The sequence below is a fragment of the Corvus cornix genome, chromosome 4, assembly GCF_000738735.6.
Source record: "Corvus cornix cornix isolate S_Up_H32 chromosome 4, ASM73873v5, whole genome shotgun sequence".
Lineage (NCBI taxonomy): Eukaryota > Metazoa > Chordata > Aves > Passeriformes > Corvidae > Corvus > Corvus cornix.
The window spans coordinates 35,862,756-35,881,469 of NC_046334.1; the positions used below are offsets into that span (position 1 = coordinate 35,862,756).

Consider the following 18,714-nt stretch of genomic DNA (forward strand, 5'->3'; position numbering starts at 1 on the left):
ATCCTTTAAAGAGATGTAGAAACCATAATTGGATGAAAAACAAGTTAAACCCAGTTGCTGCAGAAACTGAATGAGTCTTGGGTTGAATGAATTGCTTTATTTGAATTTTTATTGAATGAATTGCTTAAGTTTCACTTGCTACAGAGACTGATATTAGACAGAGATTATTTTTCATCTCAGAAGAAACTTAACAATAACTGAAGGGGGTTTTGCCCCCTGTGGTATGATAAGGACAAGGTTATAACTTTTCCTAAAGCTCTTAATTCCTCTTCAAATCAATTTAAGGAGAACTATTCCCACTCTTAGTGAGAATTGTGTGTTGAACTGGAATTGGGTGACAGAAACATTAAAAGAAACTGTTCTTAAATTATTTATGTGTGGTACTAAATGCAGACAATCTGACAGAGGAATACCTGAGCATAGATGAATGACAAGTACTGCCTTAATCAGTACTGAATGGTAGTGAATATAGAGCAACTTATGCGGATGAAACTGTGGGCACAGGACTGGTGCATGCTTATATTACAAAAGGTCTATGATAGAGGACTTCTCCAAGTCAGGACATGTCATGGGGAAGATTTTGCAGTGCCCAAGTGATGCACTTTCTGTTGGGTTTGCATGTGCAGTATGGTCTTGATAGAGGCAATCAGTGAAATGCAGACCTGACAAAGGGTTGTATCATGCACATATTCTCCAGGAAGAGCAGAGCGACATGAGGCCTTTACTGACAGTGTAGTTTGGTGTCATCACCTTTGTCATCAGGGCCATGTCCATGTGAATGAGATAAAGAGGTACTGGGGAGGCAGGAATCTGTGGGTCTGCTTGACTGTATAAACTGCATGATTAATGATTTGTATGAGGAAAATTGTGTCTTAAAAAATTTCCAGACCGATTATAAGAAAAATCAGCAAACTAAAGAGTTACTTCTGATTTAAGGATAGTGTATGATATTTTGTTTGGAGACAAATCGAAAACTTAAGGTTTTTTCCCCATCTTTTCAGGGACATGGAACCTCTTCTATTGATCCATAGAGCTGAGTATTTGTTCAAGCATTAGCAACTAAATTCCTGTTGTCTCTTTCTGCTTAGAACTGACAAAGAGCAAGGAAAAGACTACTGCCTTGACTTTGTTTCATTGTTGTCCCTAATATAAAATATTAAACATTCTCTTCTTGATTTTAATCCCCAAGTGGTTTGGAGATTACCCAAGCTCTTTCATTAGGTCTTCAAATACCAATTCTCATTAGTCCATGGATCTCAGTCTAAACACTGGTCTTCCTTTTATGTTGCCTCAGAGTAGCACAAGGTAAACTTCTATGAAATAATGTAACTACTCCTTAATTACAAATGAAATCTTCTTTGTGATGACTGATTCTTTAATTTAGCACTAGTTAGGTTCATAGTGCACGTAGTTTTCCATGCTGAATAATATTGTCTCATTGCCTATATTTCTCTCCTCATTTGCTTTAATTGTAAACCCATTTGGGCAAAAACTAGGTTTTTCTGCTGAGCACTGTAGGCTTATGATTCTTAACTAGGGATGTTAGACACTGCCCTAGTGAAGTATCTACAATAAAACTTTAATTGCACTATTCTTGATAATACTGCTGACAGTTTGTCCATGGTAAAAGCTTAATAAGATTTGCTTGCATTGTGAAATTCTGTTTAAAAAGAAATCTTCTGTTTGGTAGATTTGCAGGTAATATGAATGCAGAGGTGGTGGTGTTTAATTTAGTAACAGAACTAATTCCTTTTGTTTTCTTTCTGTTAACACGGTTCATGCTGAGCACAGTTAAGAGCACAATTTCAGTTTATTCCTTCTCCTTCACCCTGACTGAGTTTGATAATTCACCTGCAATAAGAGGTTTAACAGGCTTCGCCGTTCTAAACTCAGGGAGGCACTTGACTGTGCACAGGTGTTTCTGGGGGCTCAGATTTTGCAGCTCAGAAAATTACTTAGAGGAAAATTCTGTCAGAGCTTTGTTTCATCTAGGGTTCATGGTGACCTGATCAGCTTTACGTAAGTGATGAGCTTCTTCAAATGGCTTTATCTAAGATCTAATGGTACAGATACTGATATCTATCTTTTGAAGACACATATATTGGTGACTGTAAGTACAGTGATAAATGCTGTAATATAATAAAAAGACCTTATTATATATCTATCTCTAAATATCATTCTAAGATATTTTACAAATTACTATTGAGCTGTTCATATTTTATTGTATGGTATGTGCGCCAAGACACTGTATCTATCGGAGGGATAATAGGAAAGACATCTATCAGAGTGATAATAGAACATTTAGAAGTGAAAATTCTCAGCTAAATTGATACTATTGATAGCCTTCAGAATGGACTGTGCTAGGCATCATATGCTTGTAACTGATTTTACAGACTTACGTCCTTGAATACAACCTGGAAAAACACTTTTAGTTGCTAGATAAAGTTAGGGAGATCTGTGGCTTTCAGTTTTGTTTTTTATCTATGGAACATGTAGTGTTGAATTTTGCCTCACTATATTTCTGTCAAATGTGCTGCACTATGCCTCTAAATAATTCCCAGGTTGTTTTTTATTTTGTAACTAGAAGCTTTTGTATGCAGGGTGGGGGAAAGGAATAGGGAGGGGTTGTGTGTATGAATAAGTGATAGAGGAAGAAAGATAAATTATAAATGTACAAAAAATAAGCTGGCGCTTGGTTGACCTATGATCTTTTGCTCTCCTGTTTATTCTTAGATATTTCTTTCCTTGTATTTTGTGTATGCTGTCATGCAATCAGGGCATATTACTTAACCTTTCCACGTAATCCCTGTGTGCCTGGGTTTTTGCGTTACTATGTTTATATCTGTAGACATTGAAGTCTCCAGAAAAGTAGGCATGGGAGGAACAAGGGAGATCTGGATGCAGCTATTACTATGATTTTGTTTGTGCTTTTGAATTCTTCAGTTTAAGGTTGGGCATCTTCCTCTACAAGTTGTTCTCAAGACTCTCAAGAAATATTTGTCATCTCTCAGTTTGAATATTATACATTAATAGAACTGTGTATTTAATTGCTTCCCATTTCTTTGTGTTTTGCATGAAAAGTCTGCTGATGAAAATGTGTATACAGTTCTTAATAGCCCCTTTAAAATCAGGTTTGCTTGAATTACTATTTTTCTTCTGTTGTATGTTCTGGTTTATGGTAGTTCTGTGGTTTTGACCTTTATTAGCTTCCCTTGTGAACTTTCTTTCTCTGTATACGAGCTCAGTCATAGCTCTCTGATGTTTCACTTTAATATCTCTGTACCTGAAACCTCATTAATGTTTAATATTCATAGATGAAAAGTGAAATTTAATGTCTCCATGGATTCTAATATATATTAAACTGACAATTTAATGGGTTTCCTTTTTGGCTCCTCCCCAGATCTGAGAAATTGTAAAGTTCAGATTTTTTTGAGTATTGAAATATCTAGCTAAGAGAAAAGGGGGACTAATAATATTAATCCCTGTAATTGTAACAGTCATCAGTAAAAAGTCAGTTTTTAAAGAACAGCTACTTCATGGTGGTAGCTGTGATAATATAATTTTTCGTCTGTGTCTATGTGGTAATAATGGCCCTGCTTGTAAAGAGAATTGGTGTTTTAGGGAGCCCTGGAGTTTGCCTTAGAGCCACTGAAGCATAGGTGGATATCAGTTCTGCTGGGGAGCATAAGGACACTGAGTTCAGCCAAGGTAGTGTGAAGGGAATAAGAGTGTTTTATGTTTATGCATAGAGACTTTGCAAAGACAGAAGGGAGACTCTCCTAAGCTCTCAGCCAGGCCTGGTGGAAGCCAGCCTGCAGGCAGATGTGAGCCTGCTGGGATGAAAGGTTCTGCAGGGCCAGGGTTAACTGGTGCCTCAGCTGTGACCCAGCAGGAGGCTGTAGGATTCTCTGCTGCCTGGAGTTTGCTGGCAACCCACACTCAGACGGGGTCATCAAAAGGGTCTGTCACACCTTGCTGCACCTGTTCTCAGGGGTGAGAGCTATGGGAAGTGTAGTAACTTTTCTCCTCTGCCATGTTTTTTGCAGCATTTAGTGGCTCTTGAGCACAGACTTTGCATTAATTCCTCAGTGCAATGCCACAGGACGGTCTGAAGTACAAGATGTTTAGATATAGTAAATAACATTAGCATTTTCAAACTTAAAAGGTAACATCTGTAGGAGTTGTGGGTACCAATGAAAATTAGGATGACTATATTAATTTATCTAAACACAAATTTAAATAATTAGCTTTGGACATGGGATAAGGTCCTAGTTCTTAGAAAACGGAAGGTCTTAACTCAGGAAGTGAGCTCACATTGGAAAAGTATTATTATTTTGCATTTTAAGGAAGAATTTTTCAAAATCTATACAAATAGTCCAGAGCAAAGGTATATATAGACTCTTCTTCCCAAAGGACTATGATAATTAATTTTAATGCTCATCTTTGTTTGCTTTTGTGGTTTTTTTTTAAAAAAAAAGATTTTATGTCTAAAATGTTTGCTCATAGCTCCAGACCTATAAATTTGGTGTCTATATACTACAGGGGGGAAAACAAAGTGTGAGAAAAATTGAAGGTCAGATCTTTGAAGCTACATTTGAGTTACAGTAACTTGCTCAATGATGTGTAACCTTCATTTCCTACCAAAAGAGTGGGAGACGAGGAATTGGAAATTAAAACTCAGTGTATCAATCAAAGCTGTTCACCTTACTTTAATATGCTATTCACATTCTGGCTGTTGATAAAATTAGATTTAACTAATCACAGTACTCCTTTTAGTGAAATATACTGTGATTGGTTTTGTGACTGAAAACTATTGGCATAAAAAAGAAAGTCTTAAATGGTATTATACAGAGGAGATCATCAGTTTGTCCAATATCAAAATTTTTGGTTCAGAGAAAAAAAAAGAGGTCATTGCTTGAATTTGAACCTTTCATAAGTCTTCTTCCACTCCTGTTCTTATTTTCCCACATGGGGATGAATTTCTTTGCATATGTGAATCCTTTAAATATGCTCTCACGGCCAGGGGAAAACTCAGCATTCATTCAGGCACAACCAGAAATACAAGACGTTTGATCATAATTGCTAGTAGTTTGGTAATTTTAAGTATATGAATCCTGTTGAATTTCAGTGTCTTTCTAGGTTTATAACATTCTTTAATCTTGACTACCTTAATTATTTCCAAACATTTCAGTCATTTGTCCATTTTAATTAGGAGAATTCACTGCTGCTTCATAAAATAGTGTCAGACTGGATTGGAAGTATGAAGTATTTGTGAGGCACAACATGGGTATGCTAGGCTATTTTATTTTCAGAGGGGGAAAAAAGCCTGTTACAGTAAATAACTTAAACTTGCTTATTTTTAGGAAATGTAGCCTCCTGGCACTTGTCTTAGTTCTTTGTCCATTTAGTAATCATGTTTCTTGTTGGTTTGTTTGGGGATTTTTAATAAGCATTTTATACTTGCTATTCTTAGCTTTATCCAATTACTAACAAAGTAATGCTGTTCTCAAAGTTTCATATATTTCAGGGTCAGCAACAAGAGCTAAGAAGAAGTTGAAAAAATAAGAACATTTAATCTAGGAGGGAAAATAATTTTCATGTCCATGAAATGTTGCTTCTGGAAAGGAAATATGTTATTCCTGTCCCTGGTGAAAAGAACAAAGAAATGAAAGGCTTAAATTATGGCAAGTAATGCAGGTTAGATGAAAGAGGAAATTTCCTAATTGCAAGATTAATGAAGTAATGAAGGAAATTGCCTTGAGTGCTTGTGCAATCTCTACTATTGGAAATCTGCAAGGGCAGATGTAGTTTAGGCATACCCAGTCCAGATTTGAGGTGGGTTAAGATTATATCTCAAAGAAACTTCCAGATACATTTTTATGATTCTGCAACTGATTGTTGAGCTTCACAAAAAATCCTTTAAATTTTCTGTAGTCGTCAGTTTATTTTGGTGTTTCAATGAAAGCTGACATGACAAGGTAGCAACAGGAACTGACATAATACCTAAGTATTATGATGCTTCAGTATCAATTTACCTGTTCTTGCAATTAACTGGATTCATTTACATGTGAGCCAAATCTAATCTTGTTTAATATGTTAAGATATTTCTTATAAAATTTTGTTATTGTTCCATTTCTAGAAAGTAAGAGTGAAAAACTTTGTCTCTCATGAAAGAAGTATATTAAACAGTGCTATTTTATGAAATCTCCCTCAATTTACTTAAATTTTAGAGTTAGCCATTAAAAGGTATAAGCATGGGAATAGCTTGACTTAAAAACTCCTACAAGAAAGGAAATGACTGGGGGACTGAGAATGAAACAAGCATGGAGCTAAGTCAGATTGAGAAAGCATGATGAGACCTAAACAAATAATAAAGTGAAAATCCCAAAAAACTAAAAACTATTAATGGTAGTAAAAAGAGGTATGGTGCAGACTGGAAAAAAAATGCAGTAAATACGCAGTCTGACTTTACGTCGGGAAGTGAAAAAATGTCTTTAGCTCAGAGCTTAGGAACTGTTTTAAGAAGTTGAGTCTCAGACTTCATGATTGTCTGTGAACACGTACAACCACCAAAATTTTTAGTTCCTTTAGCTGCAAGCTTCATCACACTGGAAGAACTAGGAAGACTGTCTTTGGTCTCAGTAAATCTGCATTGAGTTCACACAAAGCACAGAAATTGTCATGCTTCCAAAGACCTTGCAAGAGGTCCCCTTATCAGCTTCGTGTTGTCTTAAGATGACTGAACAAGAATGTAAACCTGTCAGTCATGTTTAATCGGCTTGTTTTCTGCAGCAGCCTGAGGACTTTGTTTGAAAATCTCTTAGACAATGGAAATTACTATCCAGCACCCACATAAGAAAAGAATTCTGAGAGGTTGAGTAATAACGCGTAAGCTGCAGCACCAGAAGCCTGCTGCTAAGAGTTTTTTTCTCTCATTTGGGCTGATTAGTTTAAGGTCTTCCTTAAAGTGCAGGATGATAATTCTTTTCCAACATGGGTTCATTGCTTTAGTTAACTAAACATTGGGGTTTTTCTCTTAAATCCAGTGCAACATAAACTACAAATTATAAAATGGGTTGTTAAAGCCAAAATCTTGAGTATTCTGCAAATAGGTGCCTATGGAACATGAATTTTGTTGTGGCATAGATCAGCAAGAAATTTTAAAAATACAATTCAAACAAATCCCTCTGCTATTTCTAAAAATATTCAGACAACTACATAAAATATAAAGTCACTGTATTTTACCTGTATGCAGGGATGTTTCATTGTATGGTGATGTAACTGTACAGATTATAATTTAAAGCTCATTAAAATACTTGTTAAAAAATCTATTATTTTTCTTTTTGAACAATTAAAAAATGTACTCATAGAATACTATTAGCTTCTACAAATATTTGGAGGGGCCAAATTAAGTTCTACATTATACTGTAGTCAAAAATATAGAATATGCTATCTCATTGCTGCATAAACTGATTTTTTGTAGCAAATTTTTAAGTAGTGCTAAAACGTTCCAGGTAGCAAATTTGATACAAGTTAGTTTCTGCACCTGACCTTTCTCTTACAATGTTTCTACTCTAATAGAATGTGAAAAAACAAAAAAATAGCCATTTCTATTGAATATATTGATCAGCTTGAGTTATTTAAGAAAAGCAGTAATAACTGGTAGAAATCTTTTTTCTAATATTACTGTGTCTGCTGGATCAGTGGTTTCAGATTTGCTGCAAAGCTGTTATCAGTTGTACCACAGAGATTTGAACAGTGTCACAGTCATGAAGCAACTTGTATTTTTATAAGAAAGAGGTCAACCAGAAGAGAAAAAAAAATGGAAAATGCTCCTGAAATTATTCTTGTTACCTCATGAAGCAACACATAAGTTGAATTTTACTCAAAAGGGATAACCTAACTGTAGTGAACATTCCTTACTGTTTATAAAATCTGTTACCTAAGAGAGAATGTGCTTCTAGTAAGAGAAATGCAAAGGCAAATTACTTCAGAAGTTATCATAAGGAAATAAGATTTTTAATCACCACTGAATAGATAAAGCAGGAAATGTATTCCTGCTTAAAACACCTTACACTTCAATCCTGCAAAAACACTTTTTGTGTTAAGTTAGTGCTGTAGCCAACACAAAACAGCGTGACACTTAGCATAGTGAAAACTAAAGACATTTTTCTAAACTTCAGGAAAAACATGTATGTGAAGAGTCTATTAACAAAAAGCACTATCATATCTTTATTATTCAGCCTTTTAGAAATTACAAAATTAGTAATGATCTGGTTCTTTCCATGAACATAGGGTTTTGATTTTCAGGATTTGCTGTTTTGTTTTGTTTCGGATTTGTTTTGGGTTTTTAGGGAGAAGAAGGCTGTTTATATAAAAGAACATACTTAAAACTTTCTGTATCCATGTTGCATATGGTTAAACACCTCAGAAACCTAGCATATAATAAACTCTTCCAGGAGTCACTCGAAGCAATTGTTTATATTGTTCATCAGAATGGTCTTACAGATCTTTTTTGGTTCAAAACCAACTAATACTGGCAAAAATCCTGCTGAGACTCTTCAAATCCCTTTCAGGTCTTTTGATGTTAAAAACAATTTCTGAAAAAGGTAGTTATTAAAAAAAATGCAGCATTAACACAATTTCAGGTATGATTTTTAAACTTCCTGAAAATGAACAGTCAAATATGGATGCAGGCTCTTCTGCAAGCTGACCCTGTTGTGCTGTCAAAGTAGTCCTCAGTTGAAAAAGAAAACCTGGAGAAGCAGCACATGGTCAGCATGGTCACCATGGTTTCTTTAGGTCCATCATAGACACTCATGTTACTTGAGTTTGGTTTCTTTTCTTCGAATTGGAAATGAGACGAGTGAAAATAAAACAAGAAAAGGTGGGTTTAGGTGTTTTAGTTATTGAGCAAATCTATCAGCAGCTTAGGTCAGCAGGAAGAAGGAGATGGGAGTTGCTTGGTCTGAGGAATATTTTTTTAATTATTGTTATTTTTTTTTTTCTTTATTATCCCTTAAGTCTAGACTCTGCCTCCTATCCTACAGTCAGTTCAAATTGTGTCATTTGGGAAGCCAAGGTTCACTGCCAGACTTTGTAGGTCACCTTTGGCAATTCACGATGTTTCACATTCAACAGATGTGGAGTCCAAACTCCTCTGCAGTTCCGTGCTCATGTTTTAACTTAATTTTTTTGCTGCAGTTTTGTGACCTGAAATATATAACCATAGTGCAGCAGTAACAGCTTTTTATACCTGTCTATAAAAGTCTCTGTAATGAAATGCCTGGGGAGCTTGGCATTTTCTAAATAACATTATTAACAGCTTTGATTTGGAATTGATGGCATGATGCTACTGGGTTGTCCAGGGTATTCTAGAATCTACAAGCACAAAAAGTCTGATATAAGTGTTTTGAAAATGAAATAACCTTGAGTCATTCAGGTGTCGCAGACTAAATCAAGTGCTGCCCTTTTTTTGGTGTGCTGGTCTAATTATTTCTACTAATGTAAATGTCAGTGCAATGAACGCTTATATGCTGTGGCATAACAAATAAGTGGCACAGGAAATCTGAGCATATGAAGAAACTCATCATGTCCTAAAGTTTCTATTATATGTCTTCAAGCCAAGGATTTGGAAAACAATTCAGATTTACAGTTCTTAAAATGTTTTGAAAGTACATAAAAATGGAGTAAAAATAAAAATAAAAGGCAGTAATTATATGTCAGTGTATTTTTATTTTTTCATTCTTTTTGAAAGATTTTTTGAAATATTCTAGATTTAGAGCCTTTACCACCTTCTCTTGATAGGAAATAGTAGTTCTCTACGTTTTACTGACTAACCTTGTCTTCATCATCAGAGCCTTTCCAATGGGCAGCAATTTTGGCAGGCAGTGGCTGCCCAGCAGGGGTGCAGGACCAATGGGAGCTGTCAGTAGATGGCATGGAGAGGTGGGTGTCCCCTTGTGCAGGGCAGCTGCTGCCCATCCCAAAGCCTGCCACTGCATGTACTGCAGCCCCTGCTCCCCACCTAGAGGAACAGAATCCCAGAGAAGGATCCTGACAGGAAACATGTATCCTGGAGCCTAAAAACTATTGGCTGATATTTTTAGGCCGTACAATGCCTGTTCCTGCTATCTTTAGGAAAGATTCATGATAGATCCAAATTGCTACATGTGGTACTTTCATTTTACGGTGATGGGAGCTTCACAGGCACTTAAGGGCTGTATTGTACCTGTTTCACTATGTGTGGTACTTATACACAGATTTCAGTTCCGATATGGGGCCTTTTTTGGTTTTTACTCTGATACTGAAGAGATACAGGAAAGGAGAGCAACCCAGGCAGTGTTCAGAGCTTAAGCATAAAGGTGTAGAGATGAGATAGTGTGATGCTTGGGTTTTATACCTCTTCCGTAGATCAGACTGCCTTGCATCAGGCACATCCTTAGGGGACATAATATTTTGGTTGTCATCTCTAATATCCTCACCCAGTCACTGTACCAGAATGGATTTTGCTTGAGCGCTTCAGGTTTGGCTGCCATAGTGCTAAGATTTCATTTTGATGGTCTTGTGCTAGAATGTACCATAATCAGAAAAAGGGGAAATCTTTCAAAATGAATACTTTTCATGACTCTTCCAGCCACTGGGAAGGAAGCTTCATGGGCATGTCTGTCTTCATATACTTCTGATAATACAAGACAGAAACTTGGTAAATGAACATATTGTGATTTTGCAGCTGATTTATGATTCAGTGTTCATATTTATATATATTTATGATGAACGTATATTCAGTGACACCATTCTTTAGAAAGTTATCCTTAATTTTATTTTGATAAATGAATTAATTTAATTGCTCAATGAGTTCTGATTCTTTTGTTATTGTTTTTTTTGATCAGAGTAGTTGGTCGGAGCTTAGAGTCCTGAGAATGATCTGTATTAGAAGGATACAAGAAAAGTAGTGAATTATGTGTTTTACACAACACTGTTTACAAACACTATACAGAAGCTTTTATTCCAATAACAGAGGAATCAAACAGTGGTTATTTTTATGCTTCTCTTGAAATATCCCCAAAGGTGTCTAAGCTCAGTACTTTTTCACTGCCTTTATTTCCCGTGCATTATCTTTTCCTGAGTCTGAACAAGTGCTTATGTCTAAATAAGATTAGTTCCTAAAATTCATTAAACAATTTGAAGTGGTTATGCTGATCATCATATGATGTTTTGATAGTGCAGTATTCAGTTATACACTGATGTTTAGTAAAATATCCCTAGAGCCAGTGAGCAAATCTTCATGCTCAAAGTGAATCTGTAATTTCTGTAATTATATCTTTTTTTTTTTAAAAAAGTGTATTTCCATTGAAATATCTTCTTCTCTTGCCTAAGTCCCCTCTAATTGTATGCTTCCACAGAGTGAATTTAGAAATAAATGAATTATTCAATGAAGGAACTTGTTTCTTAGTTCAAGCTTTCAAATGTCAAAGTAGAGAAGCTTTTTTTTCCTCTCTGAGGGATCTAATAGTCTGTGAGTGAGTTTTTGGTAATTGTGCTATTTTTTGTGCTTATCATATTCTCTGTAATTGAACCAGATGTTGAGTCTTCTCTGGAGGAGAAGAGTCTTCTGAGTTTATTTAGTACTGTATCAGTCTTGCATCCCAAAAGATTTGAGGTTAATGTGAAAATGAAATAGTAAGGCAGATGCTGTATGTAATGTTCCTGTAGGTGGATAATCCCTTTTGGACTGAAACACTTAAAAATGTGTAACTCAAAGGTGCATACTACATGTAACAAATGGCTGGATGATAAATTATTGTAGGATTTTTTTGACAGTCGGTCAAAAGCCAACACTTTGTATGCAATGGTATATTTGCCATTATAATAGTAGTGCAATGATGAAAATAGTTCATGAGTTCAAGAGGCTTAGGGCTGTAGAAGCAGACTGCACTATTTGTGGGTGACTTACAGAATTTTTTTGTAGGGGAAAACCCTGAGTATGTTTCAGCTACTCAGCTGAGCTGGTTTCTCACCCATACATATTGATATGTCAGTAAAGAGTACGTGTAAGCTTTGCTTTTGTGTTAGGTTGAGGTACTGGGGGAAGCAGGGGCAGGTGTGCCTGAGTCTTCTCCTTTCTCTTATCTTGGTTTCCACCAGGAAGAAGCCTTACTTCATGTGTTGGAAGGAACCATAATGTTCTGAAGACATGCTTTCCATTTCTAAGGCCCTTACATATACCAAAAGAGTATTGTTGCTCTTACAGTTACAGGCACATGGAGAACTAACACTTCCACACTGTTTGTGGAGTGTTGCTGCCATTTAAGTACATTAAACCCTAGGATGTGCAAATAGCAAATGTATATTTCCAGAATACCATATCTCCTATGATGTATGGTTCGATAATTTTCCTAGACAGAGATTAATAATACTTGATAAATTTTTCTTTTATGGGTTGGAACCCAACCCTATTTGTTTATTTGTTTAAACACCTAAAACCATTTTTGTGCTGAATTCATTATGCATTTTGTAGCATAAATTTATTAATTTTTTGGTCTGATTATTTATACATTACCCCTAAAATGAAGAATTTCTTTTGTTGCCTTCTTTAGCATTCGTTAGCACAACTTGCATGTCGTGGTTGATTTTATTTCACTTGAGTCCCTCCGTTTACGGTTAAATATGTGTTCAGCAAAAGTTCAGTGTCACATTCAGCTACTCAAAACTTGTCTTCCTGAAATGGGATGTAGAATTGTATGGGCTTTCTTGTATGTACTTACAAGTAGCAACACTTGGTTGTTATATATCCAGCCATAACACCAGAGAGTCAGCCTGTGTATGACTAAATCAGAGCTGCCTCTAGCTTGATGCAAAGTAGTTTAAATTGTCAAGGTAGCAAAAAAGGTGGAGAACTGAGAAAGAAAAGTATGTAGGCAGAAGACAAATGCTAGAGTAAGAATACTGCATTATTTTTCCTTTTTTTTTTCTTTCCCTTCTTCAACAGCTAGAAATGCTTTAGAAATGGGAGCTCTTCCAGTCATTATCATCTGGATAAAAGAGGCATGTGAGCATACAGAGTTTTACAATGGAGCCTTTTAGCAGTTTTAAAACATTCCAGAAACTGTATTTTAAGGTCTTTCAAAATGCAATTTGTTTTCCTTTAGGCAGAAGTGAAATGGAGAAACCCATTTTCTCAAGTGCTTTTGTATCTTGTTGAACAATAGAGCAACTTGGAAAAAAAAGAAAAAAAAATCCTTCAGTTGCCGACAAGGGAGATATTTAGTTGAGAGTCTGAAGGCAGTTTAGATTTCTTCAGAGCTAAAGAACTTGCACTGCAAAACTCTTGCTCTTCCCAGAGAGTTCGGCTGTGCAACTTGACATCCCTTTCTAAGCCCTGTTTCATGCTGACTGCAGAGGTGGAACTAGTGTGTACACAGAGGGAATTTAATGAAGTCCAGTCCCTGTAGGGGTCACCACTGAATACTGGTCTTACAAAGTGACGTGCTAGAGCGTTCCATTGAATTCCCCTTACACTGAAAGGATGTTAGAGCTGAAAAATCACCATGGTATGATATCAGGGAGTTAAGGGATTCACTAAAAAGAAATACCAACAATCCAAACAATACTCTCAGTTGTTAAAGAGGAACTTCTAACGGCACCAACACTATGGTTTGTTTCCTGTTTCCTCTTAGGGCAATGTTACCCTTCCAAAATATGAGCCATAGCAAGACTACAATTAGATTTTTGTGTATTATACTATATTTGGATTTATATTTATCCTTTTGCTATATTAATTTTAGTAGATATATTTATTTAGCTATATTATGCTTGCAAGAGAGTCTCCTGCTACATTTGACTTCTAAATGCTATCAGGTAAAGTAACTACATGTAATTAATATTTTTAAAGAGTAGTGGCATGAAAATGCAAATAGACAACAGGAAGCCAGCTGTAAACTCTACTGTTCAGCTTTCTTTCAGTGTCCTGCAAACTTGCCATTTAAATAACTACTTTTAGGGACAGAAGCCAGCACAGGAATAAAGGGTAACAAAAGTAAAGTTTATCCTGCTTTTGATAGTTTCAATAGTCTTGCATTTTTGGAGCCAAGTGATTCACACCAGCTGTACCCATACTGAGAAAGGTACAAATTTAATTGAAGGGAATCTGTCTGGGCCTAACTTTTAAAGAACCATTTACTGCTTCAGAGTAGATTATTTTAGGAATTTGTGCTTAAGAATCATGATTAATGCTGTTGCAGCCTATGTTCTACCTTATGTTTCTGACCTTAAAACCCAAGCAATTTAATATTATTATTAGAATATTAGCCTTGTTTGAACTCAAAAATCATTTAAATTAATGAGTTCATTTTATTGACATTAAAGGTTAGATATTTTGATAACCTGACATATTTTTATCAGGATGTGTTAAGTTCTTCAATTCTTCCACGTGAACCTCTGATTTTTATCATGTTAAAATATGACAACAGTGTTTTCTTGGAATATGTCTGCAAAAGTGGTAATAGAAGAATAAACAAACTAGATTGCATTTTGACATTATGTAACATAAGTTACCTTTAATACTGAAACTTAGAAACGTAGGCCATGCTAGCAGAGTGTGAAGGATTTTTCTCAGTATCTCAGGGATGTACTGGAGAGCACTGAGCTCACAACACTTTGCCCTAAATATCCAGGCTTCTCAGCTGTTCCAAAGCAGGTATTTTCAGCATGAATCTTTGTCAGCCAGGATTTCTAGCATCCTTTGCTTGAAGGTAACCAGCCATGCCTGGCATTCCTCACTTCTTGCTTACAAATCCAAAAGCCTTTGATCCTCAGTTTTAAGGATGGCTTAGCAAGCAGATCTGCACCTTGTAGCTTGGCAAATACTTGTCTATCCTAGAAAAAAGAAATCCGAACTGAGTATGCTAGGACAATTTCACTTGGAGCCAGTGAGTGTCATCCAGTTTTGTGCAGCAAGTAGTGTAAAATCAGTAAGAGAATATGGGTGATTCCAGTGTTCATTGAGTTTACAAAGTTCATACATCACTGTTACATAGGCATGAGATTTTTGTAGGCCTTTCAGTATTTCCTTGTAGAAGGCTGATCAGATGTTGCATCCCTGGAACTTCTTTTCGAGTGTCTTTTCTCATAACTTTGATAACATTTCTAGCATGCATTATATATGTGCCTTTTGTTCTGGACAACTTACTGACTTAAACCTGTAATTAGCAGAGCTAGAGTTTTCATGTTATTCCTATGCAGCAATGAATCATTTCCTCCCATTCCTCAGCACAGATACAGCAGATCATCTTCTTTGCTTGTCAAAATTTTGTCCATTTCTTTTACTACATATTTTTGAAAGTTAAGCATTTAGAAAAAGGTTAACTTTATTTGAACTGCTTCCTGTGGATCTACATTTCATGTACTCCTAATGGTACATTCTGATTCTTAATTTTCGTAAAAATACTAGCTTTTGGCAGAACAAATCAAGGGGGAGGAAAAAAAAAAAATCTCTAGGAAGATAATCTTGCTTAGAAGCAAAAAGCAGTTCTTAGCTTTACCCAGGAATTTGGAGTTTGGAAAGGGGAAGTCAGCTTACCAACTAGACATTATATGGGGGTTTCTTTTCTGGGTATTCTGTGGGGATAGGGCGGTGGAGGTAGTGTGTTTTTGGGGTATTTTTCTCCTTATCACTTACCGTGAAGATCTACAGGATTTGAAAGTGCTTTGAGAGTCTCTTTGCTCTGTGCCTTTGATGCAGTCCTTTGACCTTGTGTCAATAGCAATAACTTAGTAGCAGCAAACTTAGAAAAAAATTAAAGGGCAGCATTTCAAAGTGCAGAGTAACTATAAATCCAAGTTTGAACAAGTGATAGTTTAAGGAAAAAATCAAAGTCCTTCATGTGTTGAAGAATAAGACATTTTTGAAACCTGTTCAGTTCTAGTGTTCTGTTTAAATCTCTATGAGCTTCTTGCCAAGCAGTCGTATCAGAACACTGCTGAAAAGAGAAATGTTAAGCATGAGTTGTTTGATGTACTTCAATTAATTGTTTGTCAAGAACTAAATTCACTGTTTTCTCACAGTATTTAGAAAAATAGTTTCATTTACCACAGTAAAGTTTCAATATTTGCATTGAATAAACTGAATGTTTTATTTGCTACTGCCATATTATGAGGGTTCCTCTAATAACATGAACCACATATGTGTGTATATATCATTTGTTTGTTTATTTACTGTTTTCACAGACACTTCCTTTGGGGCTGGGAGATGGACAGCTCTTTACCTGGACTGATGGCCTGAAAAGGAAGGACTGGCATGATTATGAAAGCATTCAAAAAGATGCTATGCGTTCAGGTATACATGAGTTCAGAGCACATTAAAATGGTTTGTTTATTCATTCTTTCTCTCTATGGCAATTTTTTCTTTTAAGTCCTTTAGAAGATATTCCTAAAAAGTTTTTTTTTTGATTGCAGCAATGTCATGAGGACATCGTGTTCTGAATTGAGAGGTCAGACCAAGCACAAATACCTTATCTCTGAAAGTAGCCATGTGACAATGTGTTTCATGCTAGTAACTATATAATGATTGTACATGGGCAAAAATATTATCAACAAATTATTTTTTGTGTTGAAATCAGTTGTCAGACTGTGACCAAATAGAAACAGAGTGTTGGTCTGCAAAAGGGCATACAACTAAAGCCAAACTGTCCTTAAATTAATGAACAAAACCTGAGCTCAGTACCTATAGCTGCCAAGAACCTTTGACACTTTTGCCGTTGTCAAACTCCAATCCTTTAGTCTTGCTAAAGCAACTTCATCTCATTCTGGCAGTCTACAATTATTTGAAAATGGGAGAAAATTGTGCTTGCAAATACACTGAAGGACACTTTGTTACGGTAAGTAATGTAATTTTAATGTACCTTTACGTGCTGCATCCCATACATGCAGAGAGTGTGGTTTGTGTTCCTCTTTCTGTCACCAAAGCATGTTCAGATTTTAATTCTTCTTTTGTAACATAATGTACAGCTATTCAATGTAATATGAATTAAATTAGAAGGAAGGAAGAGAAACAGCAGTTGAATTACACCTTAATCAGTGATTGAAAGTCATTATTCTACAAAGGCCAATCTACTATTGTAAAACAAATTAGGCTGTCTTGATCCCACTGTCTTGAGACAGCCAAAACCTCCCCCAAAATATCTCTATAACTGAATCTGACAGATTCATAAGTCTTGGTAAGTACTTAATTTTGCAGGAGCATAAACTACTAAAATATTGCAAGTGTATGTTAATTTTGTAAGCTATTTTTCCCTTTCTCTTTTGAATCTTGATCTTCTTAACTAAAGAAATTATCCTTTCCTCCTACGTCTGCTTAGGAGGTAAAAAAGATGGGGAGGGGAAGGAAATTATTCTAGGCAATTTAGTAGTTGTCAGATCAATAATTGCTGTGTTCCAAATTGCTAAATGTAAAATCACAAATATGCAAGAGAGAATGTACAAAATAAAAGCAGCATATAAGTGGAAACTTGTACATATGTGGGGAATATCCTGTTAGAGTGGACCTTTTTGAGGGCTGTGCATTGATGCTTTGGCAGTGTACTTTTAATTTCTAAATATGTAATGTGGACCCCGTATGTTTTGGACAATAACAGTAATACTTATGATTGTCTGATGGATAGCTTAAAGCATTGCCCATGTAATGCAAGCCATTGCATGGAGTAGCTGAGAAACTGAAAAAAACATGTTATGTGGCTTTGTAATTCCCAGTCCTAAACCTAACATGATAACTGTAGTAGTATGTGAATATTAAGAAATTCTGACTTTTATTTTTTCTTTATTTTACCGTTTGCTGAGTTTGACGTTTTAGAGATATCTTTTAAATAATTTATATTTGTCAACATTATTCAACAGATTAAAATAACTTTTAATGCTCTTTGTAAATCACAATATGGTAATACATATGCAAAGCTAGAGCATCTCAATGCACTTTTTTAGGACATACTATGTGATTTCTCTTCCTAATAACATTAGCTGAAATACACTATTAGTTGAAAATCTATCTGAAAGCATGATGTGAAAGGGCTTGTTGGGACATTTCAGGAAAGGCAGTCAATGCTTGTTGTACAGAAAAGAAGAAAGGACTGAAGTATTTTTTTAATTCAGCCTGCCTGTTTATCTGTAAAGCTTACGATTTCCTAAGTACTGGGAATGGGAATTTCATAATTTCTAATTATGGAGAGGTACGAGTTTCTTCATGACTACTACTGTTTCATGGTCAAATATTTTGATCCCTTTTCATTCCACCAATTAAAACCTATGTTTTTGAATTTGAATGGTCTCTCCTCTTGAAGTCAAGGAATAAAGCCTTTTGCAAGACATGCAGAGGAGAAAGGAATTATTTCTATTTATTGCAAGTGTTTTAGCTCATCTTTTTTGTCTCTAAAATTACAAATGATCTGGCATATAAATCCTGAAATGAGCTTGTGTTGCTTTTGGTTTTGCAGGGCTGTGTTGGAACACCTGCGGTTCAAATCTGCATTTATGGTGTTTCTATTGTTACTTCACATTCTGTTAGCATGGTGATGCTACTTGAGAAGGTACTTGAAGTGAATGATGGAATGGCAAGGCTTTACACGTAGCCATAACTTAATTTAAAAGCACTTGTAAAGACTTCCAAACCAGTTCTAATAATATTAGTTGGTTAATCTTGATAAAAGAATTCAAGAAGACAAG

General features: G+C 35.6%; 1 protein-coding gene across 4 annotated transcripts in view; it reads left to right on the top strand.

The window, feature by feature from the left end:
• The window catches only part of GALNTL6 (polypeptide N-acetylgalactosaminyltransferase like 6), a 505,353-nt gene that overhangs the window by 147,982 nt on the left and 338,657 nt on the right, over positions 1–18,714 (top strand). For all 4 annotated transcript variants that reach the window (XM_039551174.1, XM_039551173.1, XM_039551172.1 and 1 more), the window contains exon 2: positions 16,228–16,336. In XM_039551174.1, coding sequence (XP_039407108.1) covers positions 16,228–16,336 — 109 coding nt within the window. The remainder of the gene's footprint in view (positions 1–16,227; positions 16,337–18,714) is intronic.